The 16,374-nt window shown below is 40.7% G+C and overlaps 1 protein-coding gene across 4 annotated transcripts in view; it reads right to left on the bottom strand.

Moving 5' to 3' along the window:
* The window catches only part of LOC121282356 (C4b-binding protein alpha chain-like), a 45,793-nt gene extending 31,784 nt beyond the window's left edge, over positions 1-14,009 (bottom strand). For 2 of the 4 annotated variants that reach the window (XM_041196058.1, XM_041196060.1), the window contains exons 1-3: positions 13,775-14,009; positions 810-998; positions 219-315 (exon numbers count right to left, since the gene is read on the bottom strand). In XM_041196058.1, the coding sequence (XP_041051992.1) occupies positions 219-315; positions 810-998; positions 13,775-13,829 (341 nt within the window). In that variant the 5' untranslated portion in view covers positions 13,830-14,009. The remainder of the gene's footprint in view (positions 1-218; positions 316-809; positions 999-13,774) is intronic. The other 2 variants (XM_041196059.1, XM_041196061.1) reach the window with 1 other exon arrangement.
* Between the last annotated feature and the right edge of the window lie 2,365 nt (positions 14,010-16,374).

Here is a 16,374-nt window from a genome sequence, read left to right as displayed (position 1 = left end):
GCAGATACCCATAGCCACACCTTTTATTTGGAGGAAGTGAGACAAGTTAAAGGAGAAATTGTTCAGTCCTACCACCTTCTTAGACTGGTATTAAGCTGCACTGTTGTATCAGCATAGAAATGCTGTAACCACACTTTAATAATTAAATTATTAAGGAACTCAAGGTGTCATTAAAATTAAATAAGCTACTTTCAGCCATTTGTGTACAGAATACTCACCCTGCGGCACAATAAAATGTAACTTTACTTCCCAAGGTAGTATTAGTTTCTGTGTAATATCCATTATTAATCTCCCCTGGGTTACCACAGTTTCTTGCTACAGAAGGGAAATAAAGAGGAAAAAGTAGAGACTTTACAACTCTCCAAAAGGTCTTTCCAGCACAAATTTCAAATAAATTGATACATAATTTTCCAAAATATCAGGCTACTCCAGTTTATTTTCAAAGTTATGGCCAAGCAAATAAACTGCAAGGTAAAAATTCCACAAGATAGCCAACATTAAAACAATCTACATGGATTCAGGATTATTTTCAGCAGCTATCATAAAAGGAGGGAGCTAGCTCTAGTGTCATCCTAATCACGGACGCAATTTCCTTAAAACTTTGGTCTGGTATTTTCTTACTAGAAAGATAAGGATAAGCAGAATTTCAGTAATCTTTCCAACAGATCTGGGAGTAATAGGTAATACTCAAGAACAAACTATTTGAATCCATGGAACAACATTCCAGCCAAGTTGTTTCTTTCTGAATAGAATGGGACAGGGAAACAACATGGGGAGGGGAAAAGGATAAAATTGTTCTGATTACTTACGTTCACAAGTGATCAACAAACGTCCCCAAACTGACCCAGCCTCACAGGTAATGAATCTTGAAAGTCCTGCAATAATGTAACCCGGGTAACACTTGTACAAGACTCTGGCGCCGACAGGAAATGAGCTCTGAGAATGGAATTCATCAGATAGGTCGCCATTGGCCAGCTGTGGAGGTTTGCCACAATCACCTTTTAAAAAAAAAGTTTCAACTTTCACTAGGTAATCTTCCTTTCAACCATGAGAGATCAATTAGCACATTAAGTTCAAATCTGGAAGATATCTCCCTTAATCAGACTTTTATCCCCTCTTTCCATCTAGTCTAGTTGTTATAATTCTTTGATTTGGTCAAGCATTTCAAATCCATTTCTGCTTTAGTTTGGCCCTCCCTTATTCTAGCAGGGTCCCCTCCTATAAAAAGTTATGTAGGTCTAAACACATCTGCAGTGATATGATTCTCATGGAGATGCTTTAACCAAAAGAACCAAACATACCAAATGACCCCAAACCAATGGACAAGGTTTCATTTTCTATAACTTTTATTTCATCAAACCAAAATAAACACGAATTAACAGGCAAATTGCACTCAATAAAAACTATTACACTTTAAAATAGCCACTACAAAAGATACGTTTCAGGGGTTTACTGGCAGCCCTCTCAGCACTTATGGCACCACCAAGACCTTTAATACTAGACGTCCTCAAGCTTCACTAAGGATGAGGCCACCGAGTCACCTCCGACAGCAGCTTTTCTCCATCAGCGCTTCACAGATGTGGTGGTCGCTGAAAAGGCGTATCTCTGCAGAACTTCTTCGGCTCGGCTCAACGTCCTGATGGCATGGATTCCCCAGTCACCTTCATCAGACTACTCCGTAACACCGCGGTGCACTGCATGCCTGACCCGAATAATCGGTCCCTCCAAAAACAGAAGTGGTGGCAGTAACTTAATTTCACTATCACCGCTGCTACATCCAATCTTCAAGTTTCCTTCTTTTCAGCTGTTCTACACACATCCTCTCTCGATCCTGCCTTTACTGTTCTCCTGCTGAAATCTGATCTGAGGGCTCTGTTTTTTCCCTTCTGGTTTCAAAAAGCTTCCATTTTCTTAGCAGCCTAAGATCACAGTCAGATTTCTTAAGAATCTAATGTCACAACCAGAAATCTAAAGTCACAAACCTTTTCCTAGGAACCTTAAGTTTTAGTTTCTCTGTCTAAAAAAAATACAGGCTCCAAAGTCAGTGCACCCACCAGAATATCTGAAAAACCATCTCAGCAGATGGGAATTCTCACATTTCCCCATTGGTCCTGAAAACTTCAGATTTCATCACAAATAATTAAAGGAAGCCATGAAGCATCACTACACAGGCAAACAACATTATATGACATGTGCCCAGTTCTACAGATCTAATGGATCATGCAGTCATGAAGGAGGGGGTAGGCATCACAGTGCTATGAAGGGAGAGCCTGGAATTAGCATCATGGAACACAAGTATTAGTTTACTGGATGATTTCAGTGTCTGATAGCAAGAAAGATATAACAGCAATGAATAGGATAAAAGGGTACAGTACTTAAGAGATACCAGTATCTAGCATTATTGGAGAGGAAGTGCTCGGAAGCTTGCAACATTAGGAAGGGTTTGAAAGTACAGAAAATATTAATGAGGTTAGACCACAGCAGCATTGAAGGGCTGCAGACCTGAGGATTGCACTTCCATCTAAGCCACTCAACAACTTACAACAGTAAGTGCAAGCGCTTGAGCCCCAAAGATTTTCACACCCACATTTTTAGTTTAAAACTTTGAGGACATTAATAATTTAAACCAAGAGGAGAGCTTCCTAAAGCTTGGAAATTTTTGGTTACTCAATTAGATTGGTTCATTTTTGAATTGGCTACTCTTGAAAAATTTGAAAGTGAATTTAAATAAACTTGGACATCAGACAATTAGCTGGAGCCAAAGCACTTTGTGAAAAAGTTCAGATATGATCCAACTATAAGTTAGAAGCATAAATTTTGAAATTAGGGTTCCTGAATAAAATTGAGTCCAATTATGTCATTAAAAAGACATTAAATTATTACACAAAGACATTCCATGAAGTTCTGAAGAGTCAGAAGGACTCAAAATGTTAACTTTCTCTCTCCACAGATGCTGCCAGATCTACAGTGTTTTTCCAGCATTTTGTTTTTATTTCAGATTTCCAGCATCTGCAGTATTTAACTTTTACATTCCATGAAGTGTGAACACCCTATAAGCAATCTTTAATATCAGAAAAGCTACTTCTTCTCCTGTAATGATGCTCAGCTGCAGAATATGCTTTGTCATCTCAACGTTAACCCAGTCTCACCATGGCAGATTTTTTTATGTTGCCTACATCAAAGAAAAAGCCTGTATAAATTATTGAAGTTGCTCACTAGTTTAAGGTACTTAAGAGCAATTAGTTTGTTAGTTATCATCTAAAGCGCTGCTCACAAGAAGTCTGAATATACAGTATCTTACCCATCTCTTGTCATCATATGACTCCTTTAACTACTTCTATTTTAGTTTGCCCTGTCCTCATTTGCAAAATTGTTTTATTTTATTTTATGAGCATCTGTTCTTTTTCTGTTATTTCCTTTTCCTCTGCGGTCTTTAGGAGTGTAAGATGGTGCAGAGAAGGAAGCTGAGGATTTAAATTGGATTTTTTTTCTAAAAACTGGCAAGATGTGAGAAAATATGGCTTCACTCTTTATATTCTCCCCACTTCACTTTTGGCCACCCCTTCCAACTCTGTGTCCCAATGTCTTTCTTGCTTCCTCCCTTACCTCTTCTGGTTCCCTCATCACCATCTCACTCACACTGCATCCCATGACTTTCTTTGCCTTTCAACTGCTACCTCAGTTCCTGGTGTTCCTTAGCCTGGCTCCTTGCCAGTCCACTCACCAATATTCGGTGAGGTGTCTTCCTATTCCCTGCTGTTTCTTGCCAGATCAAGCCCCCTTTCTCTATTCAGTACAATTTATTGCTTTCCTGCTTCCTTCATTCTCATTTGCATCTGCGTCCTTTGTTGCTCTGCCAGTTATTTTCCATTCTATCTTGTATCTGTCCTTCTACCGGTACTATGAACCGGTCCCTTTTCCCTTGCTATCAGCTGCTCTCGAGTTCCAAGGAACCCCTTCTGATGACATCACTAGGGTGTGGGGAATGAGGAAAACCACGGTTTGAAGCACAGTGGAAATAATTCAGGCAGTATTTTAAATTTTGCACAGGAGCTTGAACAGCAACCATTTTTATTTAAATAACTCCTTTGACATAGTAAAGTAATTCAAAGGCCTGTTATCAAAAACTGACCCTGAGCCACATAGAAATACCAGGACAAGTGACCAAAAGCTTGGTCAAAGAGGTAAGTTTTAAGGAGTGTCTTCAAGGAGGAAAGACGTAAAGACCGAGTGGTTTAGGGGGGAAATTTCAAAGCTTTGGTCCTGGATATCTGAAGTCATGGGCACGTGGCAGAGCTTAGCAATTAAGGATGACTGCAAAGCTGTGTGTTAGGAGTCACAGACACAAATACTTAACTGTCTGTCTTAGGTAAGAAAATTTAAGGTAGCTTGATAAGAAGCAACAGTTTAGACATGATGCATTAACAGGAAAAGTATACGACCCGTGACAAGTAAGTGTTGTTCCCAAATCCAGAAGATGAACAAATAGTTAGCAGAATGTGGATGTCAGTACCTGGTATCGGCAGCATTGTGCTTTCTAGCCAAAGTGTTCAGGAACTCTTTCCTGGTCCATCTTCCATCTGAGGTACACCACCCCTCCCTCCCTCCCCCACCGTGCACACCACCCCCACCCACCACACCACACCACGAAGACTGCCCCATCTCCAAGCTCTCCTTAACATACTTTTATTTCTGAGGGCTATGTCAATTACTTGTTTGAAACTTTCTCTACCAGTGAATATGGGACAGGTACCAAGATGTCAGGGTGGTCACCTCCCCGCTGTCCATCATTTAACTCAAGGTCACTTTTTGCTAGCCCTTACCAGGAGGGTACACATAAGGCAGCAGCCTATCTTCCTAGGAATATCAACATGGAAGCCTGAAGCACAAGGTCTTGACATTTCTAGAGGCTGTTTGTGTGCTTATCCAGAGGGAGCATGAAACAATTTCTCTGAAATGGCCTTATGCCAAGCCTATCAGTTCAATTAGAATTATGTTTATTCTGAAAGGTATAATTTATTAAAGGTCCCATTTCTTGCATGGGAGAGGGGCCAGAATTGGAAGATCATAGATTTTGGAGGGGCAGAGATGGGGGGGGGGGGGGAGATGACGAGGGAATAGTCCATCATCGCTTAATCATATTAAATTTTCTAAGACTGGAGGCAGGAGTTGAGTGGGCAAAGTAATTGGAAATATAGAGGAAGAACTGGGAACAAATCCTGTATGAAGCATTACCTATTGTATAATTTAATTTAAAAAAAGACAGAAATCAGAGAGCAGGACCACACATGAAAAATTTAAAATGGCACACAGGCCCAAAAGCAGATTTGAGAGGAGAACACAACTGTCCAGATGGCACAGAAATCAAACACACAGAAACGTGAAGTTAAAGAAAGGTGATGGAGGGTTGCAGAGTGATAAGTTTGAAAAATAAATTTGAATACCGACGGTAGCCATTCTGGGAAATGTGTTAGTTTTACCATTACGTGTATGCCATTATTACTCTACCTGAAGTAGAGCTGGACCTATACCTTAAGAGCACATGGGATTGGGGAGTAATGGTAATATACTAGCATGGATTGGGGGCTGGTTTCCAAGCAGAAGACAGAGTGGGAATAAACGGGTCATTCTCAGGATGGCAGGCTTTGACTAGTGGGGTACCACAAGGATCAGTGTTTGGGCCCCAGCTGTTCACAATCTATATTAATGATTTGGATGGGGACCAAATGTAATGTTTCCAAGTTTGCTGATCATAAAATTTGGTGAGAATGTGAACTGTGAGGAGGATTCAAAGAGGGTTCGAAGGGATTGAGACAGGCTGAGTGAATGGGCAAGAACATGGCAAATGGGACATAATGTGGAAAAACGTGAAGTTATCCTCTTTGGTAGGAAAAAATAGAAATTTCTTAAATGGAGAGACACTGGGAAGTGTTGGCATCTAAAGAGACTTGGGTGTCCTTTTTCATAAAATCAATGGAAGCAACTATGTAGGTTCAACAAGCAAGAAAGGCAGCAAAAGGTATGCTAGCATTTATTGCAAGAGGATTTCAGTACATGAGTAAGGAAGTCTTGCGACAGTTGTATAAAGCCTTGATGAGGCCACACCAGGGGTACTGTGTACAGTCTTGGTCTCCTTACCAAAAGGAGGATATAATTGCCATAGAGGAAGCGCAGCAATGGTTCACCAGATTGATTCCTGCGATGGCAGGATTGTCCTACGAGGAAAGATTAGAGAATACAGGCCCAGTTTTCTCAGTGTTTAGAAGAATGGGAGGTGATCTCACTGAAGTGTACAAAATTCTTACTGGGCTAGAAAGGGTAGATGCAAGAAGGATGTTTCCCCTGGCTGGGGATTCTAAAACCACATGACAGTCTCAGAATAAGAAGCAGATCATTTAGGACTGAGATGAAGAGGAATTTCTTTAGTCAGTTGGTGGCGAATCTTTGAAATTCTTTACCCCAGCCAGCTGTTGAAGCTCTGTCTTGAATATACTCAATGACTGAGGTTGATAGATTTCTGCTTATTAGAGATAAAAGATAATGGAGATAGTGCAGGAAAATGGCATTAAATTAGAAGGATCAGCCATGATCTAACTGAATGGCACAGCAGGTTCGAGGGGCTGAATGGTCTACTCCTGCTATGTTCTTACATCCTCTGTCCCTGTGGACGTGTTGCCATGACTGGAACTCATGAGAACCCTTTTATGTGCGCTTTAGTGCCACCCAGAAGCATGCAAGGAATTATGCTTACCTAATCGTGGATGCCTGCATAAAAGAAAACATAGCCGGCCTTTTCAGGTACATTCTCCCTAACAATTTTCATCCCATCCATTACTTCTATCACTTTTGGATCTGCATCCTCTCCCTTCATATCAATGGTGACTAAGTACTCCAACTTTTCAAGCCTTGACCTGTAAGCATACATCACCATTTTTACTCCTAATAGGCCCCAACTCACCTCTTACTACCTGCATGCAAGTAGAGGAGTTTAGGTTCCCTTTTAACTGCTATTCCAATGTTATTTTCTTTTCCACTTCCTCTCAACTTTATTGTATTTGGCCTGATTCTCACTTGAAGAATTCCTTGTTCATAAAATCAATGGAAGCGAATATGTAGGTTCAACAAGCAAGAAAGGCAGCAAAAGGTATGCTAGCATTTATTGCAAGAGGATTTCAGTACATGAGTAAGGAAGTCTTGCGACAGTTGTACAAAGCCTTGGTGAGGCCACACCAGGGGTACTGTGTACAGTCTTGGTCTCCTTACCAAAAGGAGGATATAATTGCCATAGAGTAAGTGCAGCAATGGTTCACCAGATTGATTCCTGCAATGGCAGGATTGTCCTACGACGAAAGATTAGAGAATAGAGGCCCAGTTTTCTCAGAGTTTAGAAAAATGGGAGGTGATCATTAAGATGCAACATACACCCTCCTGTTCTGCTTCATCATCATATTCTCTCTCTCATCATCCAAGGAGTCTTGGTTTTGGTTCCAGTTCCAATATTTTGTGTCCCTGCTGGAATGTACCAAGCTGTAACAAGGAACAGTTCCTCCTTAAAGATCACCCATTGTTCCGTTATTGTTTTTCCCACCTGTCTTTGGCTCCATTTTACCTATGCTCAATCCCTTCTCATCTAAGTTGAAATGGGAAGTCCTACTTTAGATTGTTCCTTGCTCTTCTCCATTATTAATCTAAACCTTATGTGATGATCATTCTTACCCAAGGGTGTTCATCCAAAGACATTTGCTCTACCTCATTTCCCAGCAACAGATCCAGCAATTCCTCCCTCTCAAACTGCAGAGACTATACTGGTTAAGGAGAGTCACCTAAACACATTTCAGAAATGCCTCCCCCTCTTTGCCCTTTAACTGTTCTAATATTATCACAAGCGATTTAGGTAATGCCCCCCCAATATCAGCACTCTATTGCTCTTGCACATCTCCATTATCCCTACAGATTTGCTCCTCTATCTCTACCACCACTTGGAGGTCTACAGTAGAGTGACTGCCTCCTTTTTTGCTTCTCAACTTTAACCAAAGGGATTGTCCTTGCCCCTTCAAGGACAATCTTGCTTTCCAACACTACAATGTCTTCCATATCAGCACTATCGCCCCGCCTCACTTTTCTCCTTCCCCATTTTTTCTCAACACCTTGTATCCCTGAATATTAATCATACAGACCTCACCAAAACAGCTATTTGTTCTTGAAGCCCACAAACCTATTCACCATACCTTGTGTATTTACATATAGCCATTTAAACCTGTGTTTGGATTCCACATAGGACCAGACTAAGGATGACTATCTAATATTATATGACTTCCTTCTCTAGTATGATCCAACACCTTTACTCCTTTATGAACCTAATCCACTTTTCTACCTTTACATGCTGGCACCCATTCCCCTGCAAGTTTAGCTTAAACCAGTCCTGTTGAGGTGCTACTGGAAGTTAGTGCCAGATTTTGGGTCAGGAGGTTCAGGCTGTGCACGGTTCAGGCCAAGTTAGATCAGGTGCAGTCAAGGGTTGTTCAGAGTGCCAGAATAGACTGACACAGAAACAGCCAAGCAGGTAACTAGTCAGGTGTCACACCATAACTAGCCAAATTGTCCAGGTAATTTTTTTTTAAGTTTACTTAATTAAAATTGATGCATGGCACATTCTAAAGACGTCTGGTTTTTGGGCAACTGGACTTAAGACACTGTGCCTGTGCTTTTGTACACAAGTGGTCTCCTTGAAACAATTATCTTCTATTCATGAATGCTGTTGAATTTCAAACAAAATATAAATAAAGTTCCATAAGGAACACTCTCTCAAGACTTTGCTGCACATGTATCTTAGGCCCCTAACCTTAAAAACAAGATTTCAGTTAGTTAAATTTTTAGACATTGGCTAGTAAAGAGGGAATTTGAATAAGGGCATGCAGAAATAAGCTATTCTAAGCGTCATCAACTTTGCAAAAGAATCTAGGGTTGGAGAACATGAATGCGAATGGCAAAAGAGTTTGACCTCCACTCACCACTCTTCATGCCAAGTACAAGGTATGCTAGTGGAGCAATCAAAATTTTTCCTCATTTATAGATGTTCAAGTGTAAATAGAAGTGTACCAGACAGATGCAGAATTGAGGATCTAGATGTGCAATTGTTGATTCATACTGGAATTTGAGTGCCCAATGCCTATTCAGTTCACTGGACACAATCCTCCCAAAGTGCATAAAAGGACCAAGGACACATTGATCGTTCCTTAATTACAGAAAAGCAGATTGTAAGTTATATTTATTAAACTGACAGCTTAAAGACTTGCATTCTAATAGTTCTCCTTCATGATTCAAGGTTCATGGTTTCCTCTGGTCCATGGTCAAGGCCCTTGTTAAAGTCTCTGACAAGCAAGTCTGGTGCTTAGCATAGAATTGGATATAACGTAAAGAGAAAACTAACTTGCATTAAAGTAGCAGCTTTTATATCCTGTAAATGCCCCAAAGTGCTTTACAGTTAATGCATTAGTTACTTATTTTGTAGATGAACTTGACTGCCAATTTGCACACAGTAAGGTCTTATTATTATCAGTAAATTGAATGTGAATCAATCCACTTTGATTGTGTTAGTTAAGGAATTAAGTTTGTTCAGGAAACCAGAAAAGCGTCATACTGCACTGAAGTGCCACCCGTCTGCCAATGCCTCAATGGATAGGGTAACCTTAATTGAACAGTTAACAGGAGAATACTTGGCTAATTTGCATAACTAGTTAAACTACAGCGTATCGCCCCTAAACCTCGGCTTTGGCAACCTGCACCCAAGCTCCCTGCATTGGATAAGTAAATAGAATTCTCAATAGCAGAGCTTGAGTTCAGATTTCTCAGACTCAAACTAGGCAGTAGGATTCTGTGCATCAAGCAACTGGCTGATCAAAGCAAATGTGCAGAATATTTAAAATGTTCTGTGTTACTGAACTGACATTGTCCTTAGGTGACAGATCAAATTAATAGTGATTAAAACAATCAAAATTTGGTGTTGTACAGCAAAAACATCCTGTGTGTAGTAACCCACAAGATCTCCAAAGTAGGAGCTGAACAGGTTCCAACCTTCCCAATTGTGCTTGGCAACCAAGGAACAACACATGGCAGATTTAGTACCAAAAGGGCAAAATACTATGGATCAGCAGCAAAGTACTGCAAATGCTAGAAATCTGAAACAAACAGAAAACACTGGAAATGTTGTTATACATAGTATTGTATAATGTTTTTAAACAGTTATTTTTCAAATTTACAGTTTAGCACAAAGTGCTCAGCAATACTAGTAGGGCAAAACTTCAAGAGACAAATCTTCAAAATCCACTATAATTGGGGAAATTACATATCATTAATAGCTTTTGGAGTTTCATGTGAACATTGAGGTTCACATTATAGTGCTCACATATCATGGGCCATATAAGTAACAACAGAATATGTCAGAGCAGTAAACTCATCACAGTGGGTTTATAACAACATGAGCTCAATAGCACTTCAGGTAAGAATGTTGGCATAAGATTAAGACAATTCAACAGGGTATCGCAAACTCACTGTGGGGCAAAGCCATATAAATTGACTAGCCTTTATACATTAATTCAGAATTCCTCTGAGGTCAAATAGTCAAAACTTCCTGAAAGGTCACAGTTGTCTACAAGTGAGGCAAAGAAAAAAGTCTCTAATATGCCAAGCAGATCCCACTTATCCTACATGATCAGAAGGAATGACAGCAGGGATGTCAAATCAATAAGACAGATTATTGAAACCAAGAGATCAAACTATCAATATATAGCAAACTTACAATGTTGCAATGATCAAGATTAGGCAACTTACTGGAAAAGCTTAACATCTGAAGTTGTGATACATACACACACACGCCAATTAGCTGTGTTTTGAGGTTACAAAGGAGATTAATACCACCATGAGACAAGCAAAGAAACACAGAATTCACCAAAATCAAATCAAAAATCCCAAGTCATCTACCAAACACTGGCAGAGTGACTTACTTGCTTCAGACAAGTGACAAAGCAAAATGGATTTAAACAGCTTACACAAAAGAGGTCAGCCATATAATTGGTCTTTTCAGTCAAATGGTGAGGAAAAGAGCAGTCAAAAATAAGATTTTAGTCAAGTCACACACAGAATCTTTTTTCCCTCTAGCAATTAGTATAATACCCAAAATGAGATACCCTGTCTGTTAGTCAACTAGTGAGCTAGCACAGCAACTGGAACCTCAGATTCAAAAGCCTCACTTCAATGCAATGAACAAATACCACCTACCCTAAAAAAGGTAGAGTACAAAATCCCTTAATAATTGTATCAGTGACTTTGTAGAACAATAGTGGAACAGATGGACTTGCAATTGATACAAATCTTTCTCATTGCAGTCAATAAAGTGTTCGATTAAAAGCTTTGGATACTGTTTCCTAAAAGAAAGTCTTGTATCTTATATCCACAACTAAATAAGAAGGTCCCTTTCCTTAGTTGTTCATGAGAAGTCAGAGCCACAGTCAAGGCTGGCATTTATTGCCCATCCCAAATTTCGCTCGAGAAGATGGTGGTGAGTTGTCTTCTCGAACCGCTGAAATCCATCTAACATCTACAGTGCTATTAGTGAAGGAGTTCGGGGGTTTTGAACCTACAAGTTAGGGTCAAAAGTTCCAAGTTAGGTTGGTATGTGAATTAGAGGTGAACATGGTAGTGTTTTCCCCATTCCCATTACTTTTGACAAAATTGAAGTCAGTCACTCTCACACCATCTCTGGAATTTAGCTCTTTAGACAATGTTTGCACCAAGGCTGTAATGAGGTCTGGAGCCAAGTGGCATGGCAGAATCCAAACTGAATATTAGTAAGCAAGTTATTGCTGGAACAGCTGGTTTAGGGGTGTGGTTTGTTCTGGAATACAAGTCTTCTGAGAACAACTATGATTCACAGCTACTTATAGATAAACAATGCACCAATGAAGAGCTCTGGAGTTCTCTGTCCTTGCTCCTCCACTTACACTATCAAGCCCTTCACTGTATACAGAGTGCAGGGATGGTGTACCCCAAATAGACACTCAGTAAAATTCTGAGCACCTAAAGGTAAATCAGCCCTATCATTGATCTCCTTTGAGAAACTCACCCTATTCCAACCTTCTCACTACATTTAAATTCTTTTTTCTGTACAGCCCACCAAAGCATCACTCCAAATTTTTCAATCTTAACTTCCCAGCATCTTTCCCTCTGCTGCTACACTGAACAAGTTCACATTCTCCACAATTTCAATCACCATCTTAAACTGTGTTGAGTTTACTGCCCTTCTTTCCTCCCCAAATCTCACTCTCCATTATATACTTCTCATCACACATTCATGCCCTGATCCTGTCATCTCGCATGGTCTCATGAACTCAATTGTTATTCTTGCCTGGTTTCATTCTTATCCATCCAGCCATACCCAGAGAATCACCCGTAGTGGCTAAAAACAAAAAACTGCAGATACTGGAAATCCAAAACAAAAACAGAATTACCTGGAAATACTCAGCAGGTCTGGCAGCATCAGAGGAGAAGAAAAGAGTTGACATTTGGAGTCTTCATGACCCTTCCACAGAACTGAGCGAATATAAGGAGAGGGGTGAAATATAAACTGGTTTAAGATGGCGGGGGGGGGGGGGGGGGGGGTTTTGCCGTAGTGGCTTCTCTTATTAACTTTTACACTGTTATCTCTGGTATCCCTCAAGAATCCATCCTTAGCTGCCTCCTTTTTTTTTCCATTTACATGCTATCAACATCATCTAAAACATGGCATCAATTTCCACATGTGCACTGGCAACACACAGCTTTATCCCACCTCCGTTGAACCCTTCATTGCCTCTAATGCCAGCTTCCTGTCCAATAGACAAACAGAAAGCTCCTCTAATATTGAGAAACCAGAAACCATTGTCTTCAGTACCCTCCCAAAACTCCATGCCTGTGCCAAATACTCCTTGGCTCTTCATGGCAACTGTCTGAAGCTGAACCTGACTGTTCACAATTTTGTTGTCACATCTGTGCCATGACAACATTGCCAAAATTCACCCTGGCCCCATCTCATCAGCTGCTGAAACGCTCATTCACACCTGTGTTGCCTCTAATCTTACTTATTCCAATTTACTCCTTGTTGGCCTCCCACATTCCACCCTCTGCAAATCTGAGGTCATTCAAAACTCTGCTGCCCAAATCCTAATTTGAATCAAGTCCCATTCACCAAACACTACATTGGCTCTCACTCAAGAAAAAACACATTTATTTTTAAAAATTCACACCCTTGTTTTCAAATCCCCTATGGAATCACCCCATGTTTATCTCTAATGGCCTCCAGCCCCAAAACCCTCTAAAATCTCCAAGCTCCGCGACTTTTTTTTTGTTTATCTGCTCAATGTGTAATGCATGTCAAACCGCCTTACTCAGTTTCCGTTTACACCAGCTTTCCACAACCCCACCTCTCTTTGTGCATTTCTGACCGCGCCTTCAACTGTCTAGGCCTCAAGCTCTGGAATACCGTCCATTAGACTTCTCTGCCCGCTTACCTCACTTTTCTCTGTTAAGATGCCCCTTTACCTACCTCTCTCTTTGACCAAGCTTTTGGCCACCGGTCCTAACATAGCTCGGTGTCAAGCGCTTTGGGAATGTTTCATCACGTTAGAGGCGCTATATAAACGCGCAGGTCAGACCTGCTGAGTTTTTCCAGGTATTTTTTATATTTTTTTTATCTAAAACCCCTCCTGAAACAGCAGTAAGGAGCCAGAGCGCTGCTTACCCGTCACCCGGGCCACCCAGATGGCCATTAGAGCGAGGATCAGTCTCTCCGCCATTTCCCAGTTCTCTCGACCTTTAATATTCGGGAAAATTTTTCCTCTCCGCCGGGATCAGAAAGTTGAAGAAAACTCCAAAACCGTTAGATTTGCCCTCTTCAGCGAACTCCGACTTACTGTTGCCGCTTGTCCGAAATAAATGAGTTACGCAGTCCTGGGACCGGAAGGAAGTCTACGCAAACGGGTGACACAGAGTGAAGACACATTTATTCCGGGCACTTTGTCAAGAGTTGGCCGAAGTTTCACTGTGTTAATGCGAATATATTCAAATCCCAGGCAGCCTCATAGGGCAACGCCCAAAAACAAACATAAAAATTTTGAAAACATTTCACAGATATACCTGATTTTAAATTTATTTCTCAATTTCCAATTGGGAAAAATGTATGTTGTACAGCAATGAAAACAAAACACTGGGACATGACAGACCAGTGTAAGGGTTGCCCATCTGACTGGAAGCAATCTTATAAACCAAGAGACAAATTCTAAACATATCAATCAAGTTACTATCTTATCCAAATATAAACTTTACAATCTCCTAAACTTTACAATTCTGTCATGAACCTCCCATATAAATTGTAACAACATTCAGTACGACAGTGTATCTTGTAAACAGTGTTTTAATACAATAGCAATTCAAGAACTATTTAATTGATGCAGGCAATATTGAAAATACAAACCAGACATAAAGCATATGGTTGTTACTCTACAAACATTCAATATTGCAGAATAATGGGTTAATAGAATAGTAATGCCATGACATACATTATGATGTAATGGTAACATCAGCAGTCATATGTGCTAGAGACTCTGTAGAGCAGATGGAACAGTGTGTACTCATGAGAGACATACTCTGTAACCTATCTTGTATACAGTGTTAATAAAACAGTCTGAAGTAACTACCCGAGTCATACCAGAATTACTCAAGATAAGATAGGCCATGCAACCAACAGACAAAACACATATCCTAAGTAAACTACTTTTAATGTGGTCAAAGATTGGCTGTTAATGGCCTACAATTTCACTGATCATATTCAGCTGTTGGCCAAATCAGTAGTCTCCCCCAATATGGATGTTTAACAAGCTAAAACAAGTCATTATTTTAATTAAAAAATAACTTACCTCAAACATGCAAGTTTCCTTCACCCCAATTCTATTCCAGTGTATTCACTCAAACAGAACATTCACTGGAATATTTTACCATGCAAAACAAATTCCTTTGTGTTATTTAAATACTCAAAGAATTTACATTATTGCAATATAACGGAAGGCATTTCAAACTGAGAGCCTTTCTGCGATTACAAGGATCAAACCAATAAGAGATTTTAATATAAACAGAAAATACCAGAAATATTCACCAGGTCAAGATTTTTTTTAAAATATACTTTATTCATAAAATATCTGGAAGAACATTACAAAACATTTCAAAATTATCATCAAAAAAAGTACAGTCAGATTCAACTGTTACACATGGATCACGAGGTGCATCAATACAATCAATGAATATTACAATCATTTCAATATGGTCATTACAGACAATCAGCCAATGGTACTGGAGTTATCAACATACATCAATCATGTTGCACTCTGAGGTGCTTCAATACAATTATAATACAGTTAGTATTCAACGCATACATTCATTGTGAGCTGTACAGCCCGAGGGATCTATACCTTCCCCAGCCCATTGGTGCTCAATGGCAGAAAGATCTTAAACAGCGACCTTTCCCCATTGCGCCTTTGCGGTGGCTGCCCCAAGCTTTAGTGTGACCCTCGGCACGTAGTCCTGAACCTTGGAATGTGCCAATCTGCAACACTCAGTCGGGGACAACTCTTTGCACTGGAAGACCAACAAGTTTCGGGCAGACCAAAGAGCGTCTTTCACCGAGTTGATGATCCTCCAATGCAGTTGATGTTTGCCTCAGTGTGTGTCCCTGGGAACAACCCATAGAGCACAGAGTACTGTGTCACAGCACTGCTCGGGATGAACCTCGACAGAAACCACTGCATCTCTCTCCAGACCTTCTTTGCAAAGGCACAATCCACAAGGAGGTGAACAACGGTCTCGTCCCCACCACAGCCACCTTGAGGGCAATGTGGAGAGGGGGTGAGACTCCTGGCATGTTGGAAGGATCTGATGTGGACGGCCTTTCTCACCACCAGCCAAGCTACATCTTGGTGCTTGTTGGAAAGTTCTGGCAATGAGGAATTCTGCCAAATGACTTTGATAGTCTGCTCGGGGAACCATCCCACAGGATCCACCCTCTCCTTTTCCCGCAGAGCCTCTAAGACGTCACGTGCAGACCACTGCCTGATGGACTTGTGGTCAAAGGTGTTTCTTTGTATGAATTTTTCCACGAGGGACAGGTGGTACGGCGGTGGAGCGTTCCACGGCAGTGTGACCAGACCCATCCTTCGCAACACTGGGGACAGGTAGAATCTCAGCACGTAGTGACACTTGGTGTTTGTGTACTGAGGGTCTACACATAGCTTGATGCAGCCACACACAAAGGTGGCCATCAGTGTGGGGGCGATGTTGGGCACATTTTCC

Source organism: Carcharodon carcharias, chromosome 9 (genome assembly GCF_017639515.1).
Source record: "Carcharodon carcharias isolate sCarCar2 chromosome 9, sCarCar2.pri, whole genome shotgun sequence".
NCBI lineage: Eukaryota > Metazoa > Chordata > Chondrichthyes > Lamniformes > Lamnidae > Carcharodon > Carcharodon carcharias.
Note: the sequence above shows the minus strand (reverse complement) of the source record. Positions and strands in the feature narration are given on the sequence as shown.